This window comes from Vigna umbellata, chromosome 1, assembly GCF_029865625.1.
Source record: "Vigna umbellata cultivar VRB3 chromosome 1, Vumbellata_1.0, whole genome shotgun sequence".
NCBI classification, from domain to species: domain Eukaryota; kingdom Viridiplantae; phylum Streptophyta; class Magnoliopsida; order Fabales; family Fabaceae; genus Vigna; species Vigna umbellata.
The window spans coordinates 2,188,053-2,194,290 of NC_142165.1; the positions used below are offsets into that span (position 1 = coordinate 2,188,053).

General features: G+C 35.2%; 1 protein-coding gene across 2 annotated transcripts; it reads right to left on the reverse strand.

Annotated features, from left to right (window-relative positions):
• Positions 1-395: 395 nt before the first annotated feature.
• PHT4;3 (phosphate transporter 4;3) lies at positions 396-5,967 on the reverse strand. 2 transcript variants are annotated; one of them, XM_047317555.2, is made up of 9 exons: positions 5,451-5,965; positions 4,678-4,904; positions 3,871-4,240; positions 3,604-3,648; positions 3,375-3,521; positions 2,490-2,627; positions 2,374-2,407; positions 1,712-1,891; positions 396-698 (listed from the first exon to the last, which is right to left on the reverse strand). In XM_047317555.2, the coding sequence occupies exons 1-9, from the start codon at positions 5,835-5,837 to the stop codon at positions 688-690; spliced, it is 1,539 nt and encodes a 512-aa protein (XP_047173511.1). In that variant the 5' UTR covers positions 5,838-5,965; the 3' UTR covers positions 396-687. The 2 variants fall into 2 exon arrangements, 1 of the variants encoding a protein (XP_047173511.1); XR_007029108.2 differs by lacking the exon at positions 396-698 and adding an exon at positions 2,027-2,138 and having other exon boundaries at positions 1,755-1,891; positions 5,451-5,967.
• Between the last annotated feature and the right edge of the window lie 271 nt (positions 5,968-6,238).

The following is a 6,238-nucleotide window of genomic DNA, read 5'->3' on the forward strand; positions in this document are numbered from 1 at the left end:
AAAGAAAACAAGACATGTACAAACGATTTTTTGTTGTGTAACTTCATTCATTTTATAGATTAAAACATATTTTCAAGTCATATCATTTTAATTATTAGTTCAATTTGCAAATTCTTATAAAAATTTAAAATAAACAATACGGTTAAGGTTTATTGTCCATTAAGAGAGAAGGGGAGAGTTTTATTTTATTATTTTAAAGTATTAAGAATAGGAACAGAAAAATAATAGAATGTTATAAACTACTAGTGTCTATAAATGTTTATGTACTAATAGTGTCTATAAATGTTTATGTACTAATAGTGTCTATAAATGTTTATGTACTAATAGTGTCTATAAATGTTTAGACGGGCAAACACAGCCTTAGGGAGTGCAAAGCACAAAAATGGACTCCATGATGAGCAAGATCAGAAAATAAACCTTTTTACTGTACTTTTTTTCTTCTCTTTTTCTAAATTCATTCTCGGAACACAAAAAACCTAAAAACTCCAAATGCTTTATGTCAATACAAATGGGAAAGCAAAAAGCAAACTATATATAGATCATTTTACACTATGTAGATGGTTAGTATCTGTTTTACACTTCACAACCGTGATGGTTAGAACACGTAACCATCTCTGTCATTCTTCGGCTATCTCCTTTGGCATACAAGAAATTGAACTGTACATGATACAGTAACTTCCACCACTCTCAGACAACAGCTATGAGAGTTTGAAATACATCTCATCAGCAATTTACAAATTAACAAGAGTTCAGCATTTACTATAACAAAATTAAAATTCTAAAATTTATTTTAACATACAAAAGAATACTTTGTAAAACGTAAATTATAGAGAGAGCATATTCACTCAGGGAGGATTTATTTATCGTAAGTGAGCAAAATAAATCTTAAACCATGCAAGTTATACAGATGAAACAAATTAAGTGTAGTATAAAATGTTGGAGATTCTACATTGACTAGAGATAAGCTGATTTTATAATATATAAATGGTACAAACATCATCTTACAAGCCAATTTTGGATGATTGAGTTAGGTTTATAATTCATTCTTAACATGGTATCATAATCAAGTTTAGAGATTATCCTATTGAAATCCATGGGTTAGAACTTATCTTAATGAAATTTGTTATTTGTTGAGTCTATTATTCTACCAGATCATCCATTAATGTCTAGTTCTACTCACAAGATGCATATGCCTTGCCGGAGTTGTGTTGGAAGTCTCACGTTGACTAGAGATAATACCAATTCACAATATATAAATGGATGCAAACCTCACTTTACAAACTATTTTGTGAAGTTGAATTAAGCTTAAAGTTAAATCCTAACATAAAAGGCCACATTTTCTAATGGTTTAATCTTGACTATTTATGTTAGATCCAATATTTTTTCCTCAAACAATATTATTTACTTTATATCCTCCTTATATTAGTTTTATACACCGAAGATGAGTTAGGCTTAAAGTCCAATTACTAACATAAAATATCACATTTCCTAATGGTTTAATCTTGACTATTTATGTTAGATCCAATATTTTTTCCTCACACAATACTATTTTTCTTTATATCCTCCCTATATTCGTTTTAGTTTTCGAGACTTACAAACAAGACTACACAGGGGATGTACCAGTGTCCACAAAAGCAACACTAATACGGCAGGAAAAAGTTCTAAACATATATGCAAGTTGAAAAGCAAATCTACGTATATTTATACTCACCAGGATCATCAAAATTTACTCTTTCTCCAGTAGAGAATAGGCAGTAGAAAAGAGCAGCAAGAAAATAAAGGAACGATGTAAGCAACAAAAATCCTGGGAAGGAACCGACTAGCTCAACAAAAAACCCAGCTCCAACTGTTCCTATAATAGCAGCCAATGTTCCAGCAGTATTCGATATTCCTACAATAAGAAATCAAGAGGTCTTCATTATAAGAAATCTAATTGTGAATCACACAGACAAATATTTTCCCAGCATTTGACAGATTGTGCACATATTTTACCCTATTTTTGCCATATATGTTAAAAGACCACTACCTAGCATTAAAATTCCTTTGAATGTTAAAAGTCAAAGTCCAATCTATCCAATTCCAGGTCTTGCATCCATCCAAGCAACATGAAACTTTCATGAAGTGCGTGCTTTATACATCTACAGCAGAGCTTGGCCAATTATAGCTCAATAGATTAAATAAATAGCACAAGAAAATTTCTTCAACTAATTCCTTTGCTAGTTAAATAGTACCTTTTACAACACATCATTAATAAGGATAACACAATACAGGCTCCAAACGATTTCAAATGTATTTCCTGATAAAAATGTGCTACTAATTTTATTGAATGTAACAAAACATATACAATACATTTACCACAAGATGAAAGCATACCATGCAAAACACCAGAGTACTGTGGTGCAATCTCCTGTGATGACAAAGGAAATGGACATTATATTAGGAGAGGGAACTACTAACAAAAAAAAATTGTTTGACATAAAGTAGAAAACCTGAAGGTTCACAAGAAAGCCAGAGTGACTGAAAGATTTCAGGCCAAAAGCTAAAGTAAGCCAAGCAGAGCCAACTGAGGGGCTTTTTGCTGTCGCTAAGCCAATGAGGCAGAGTCCAGGACCAACAAAACCAATGGTCTGCAGCGAATGTGCTCACAAACATTACATTGTAAACTAATACATAGTGAGAACAACCAAGTTCAAACTAGGATACGAGTTGAGAAAATTAAGATAACTACAATAAGAAGACAATCAAAGCTTTTACCCACTAAATGGGGTCAACTACATTAATCAAATGACACAATTGGGCACCATCCAAAACCAGAAATAGGAAAGAATAGAGAACTATGAGATTCAGATAAAAACTGAAACAACAAAGGATAATTCCCTCTTTCTCTCTCCACTCATCCATTGACACCTGTCCTATATCTTCTGCCTCCAAACAGCAAGGACAAACTAGTACTTAACTGATACTTCTCAATGATCTTACGCTTTAAAAGATACAAACACACACAAAAAAAATACATTGAAAGGATGAAAAACAATAAAGATATTGGAAGAAATTCAGATAGGGTCAGCCTAGAATGATTTATGCATAATGTCCAAATAATCACTCACTGTGGTTTTTCTGTTTCAATTCCTAAAGGGTCACTTGGGTTGGCGTATCTCATTCTCCCAAAAATCCGGGAGCAGTTTGCAATGAGTCGTGACATTAATACAATAGGGAAATATAGCTTTTAACTAAATTAGAAATAGAAATTTGTTACCGATAATTCACAATTCATTTGCAATCTATTAGAAGGCATAAATTTAAAGTCTGCCCTTGTAGAAATGCAATATGTTCTATGTCTCTTCTCTCTTTATAATGTATGCAATGCAACATACCTGCATAATCTTCCGAGTCAAAGTGACACTTATACCACTTTGTATCATCATATCCGACCACAAACCAGCAAGGTAATTCATGATAGCCATCACAGCCCATGGAACTGCACTAAACCATGCTGCATGTCTGAGATCCACACGATACACCTACAATGTAAAGCCATTTATACATGAGTGTTTATTTCTAAATATTTTTATCATTCACAAAACTAAATAAGACAGAACTTACCGAGCTGAAGTATATGGGCATCCATGAAAGAACAATAAAAAAACCCTGTGAATAGGAAAAAAAAAACAAAATGGGAAACAAATAAGAAGCCACATGATGTGGCTAGACTGGGAACTGAAGGTTAGATTGCCACATGGAAATTGCAACAAGATATGTGATCCGAATTGCAACATGATAAATGACAATTTGCCATCAAACATGACAATTAACAACTCCAATTTAGAGCACCAGTAACAACTAAACAAATGCCGGAGTATGAAACATTACCCAACTGTGCATGGCATTAGCAACGATCAGAGACCATGTTGGCAGCTTTGAAAGCAAGCGCCTGAAAGGAGGGACCACTTTAACTTTCTTGGACTTAGATGTCTCCACTGGAAAAGACGTCTGCCTTCTATTTAATATATACTCCAGCTCATATTTTGATATTTGAGGACTCCGGTCAGGAGTGCTAGACGTTGCTGACAACCACACCAACACCCAAAGAAAACCAGACAGTCCAAAAATCACAAAGGGACTAAATATACCACCTTGCGACATGAGAATGGGAGAAAGTGTGAGCCCTATTGCACATCCAAGCTGAAACCCAGCCATCGAGATTCCGACAGCCCTTGATCGTTCTGTTTTTGGAAACCATCTTAAACAAAGAACCAAAACCAATCATTATAAATATAAAGCCTTTTCCGATAAGCTCATGTTAGACATCAAATATCAAGCCTTTCTCAATCCAGCAACTTCATAGTTCACACAATCACGACAAAGAGACAAGCAAAGCCCCTTTAATGCCATGACAAAAGATAAAAACTCGTAAATCATAACATAACCATAGTATTATAACATTATAACTACCAGCTCAACGAAAGTTGTGCAGCAGAAGGCATAAAACGAGCGCTGTATTTGGTTTCAGTTTCACAGTGCCGTTTTCAAACTCATGTTTGGTGCTCTGAATTATGCAATTTACACTAGTCTTTGCTACAAACAAGTCTTTTGAGATAAAGAAAGCTTTCCAAACATTAATCGCTTTGCTTCAGACACAACATTGACCAAAATCAAGTTTGTAAAGAGTCACCTTACCTGGCAACCATGTTATTCATGGAAGGAAGAGCGACACCTTCAGCAGCGCCAAGCATAGCACGAACGACTAGGAGAGCCAAGAGAGAGGTCTGAGCAGCCCAAGGCGTAAGAAAAGTAGCAAGTGACCACAAGGCCACTCCCCAAGCCATTACCACTTTGCCACCGTAGTTATCCACCAACATCCCTCCAACTATAGGAGAAGCCAGATACCCCCACAAAAAAGACGACTACATCACCACAAACCAACCCCACAATAAAATCAGAATAAAGTGTTACTCTGCAAACAAATCACACAAACTCATAAATACATCTATCGATTTTAATTAAAAACCTACAAATTGATCCTATCTTTAGTCAATTTAGTTAATGTGATACTTTCAACACACCTATTTCCAAACATTAATAGAAAATCTAATTACGACTAATAGCATATAACATTGGAACAATATACTCTAAGACATGACTCGGATATCCGATATTTATGTTATGAACTGAAAGTTTAATTCAATCTTATAAAATTAATTTGCAAACTAAAGTTTGTTTCATTTATATGCCATAAATTGTTATAAAATTAATTTGTAAAGAAAAGTTTATTCTATTTATATACTATAAATTGGCCTAGTCGATGTGTGTAACTTTCAACAAGTGATGCCAAGGATTATTTACAGTCAGTTGAGAGTCAAAAGATTTGCATGCCCATAAAATTTATAACATCAAGAACCCAAAATAACAATATATCAGAGTCAATTCTTCAAACAGTTGGCGTGCAGAACCTGGACGATTCCGGCGAAGGCTCGGCTCCACCCGTTGGCAAGGGACAATGGCACGATGACTACGGACATGACGACGCGATCGGCGTTGCAGAGGGCAAGGGCGAGGGCCAGCATGGACACCACTTTGACTCTCTCCGAAGTGATGAACTCTGCGAAACTCGGCTGTGGCTGTTGGCTCTCCTCGGACCTCGAGTTGAAGTGAGCATCGTTGGAGGAAACACGAAGACGGGGAAGAGAACGGAGTGAGAGTGAAACTTCGGCGAAGTTGAATTCCTTCTTCTTGAAGTGAGGTTTGGGAAAGTGGAGCGCCGCCACTCCGGCGCAGCGGGTTTGGGGCAGCGAGAAGGGTTTGGCGGCGGAAGCAATGGCGGAGGACAGCGCAGCCATGGCCGCGGTCGGTGGAAGGTTTCAGTGAGTAACTGAATTGAGTTGGTTGGTGCGGTGGTTCACAATTACGCTAATGGCCTTCGTTTGATCATTTTTTTTAAGTGTCAGTTTAAAGAATATTGAATTACCACTCACTTCATTGAATAATAGTATATAAATAAGTATTGAAGTCGTTTACCTTGAAAGGGTACAACCGTCCACGTGTTAATCTTTACGCTAAGCATTTATCTATCCTAGTTCTTACAAATAATACTATTTTTTTTATCTCCATTTAATTAATATGTAAATTTAAATCTGTTTAGTTTCAATCATTTTGAACAAAAAAGGAAATATATATATATATATATATATATATATATATATATATATATATATATATATATAAATATATAAAGTTAGGA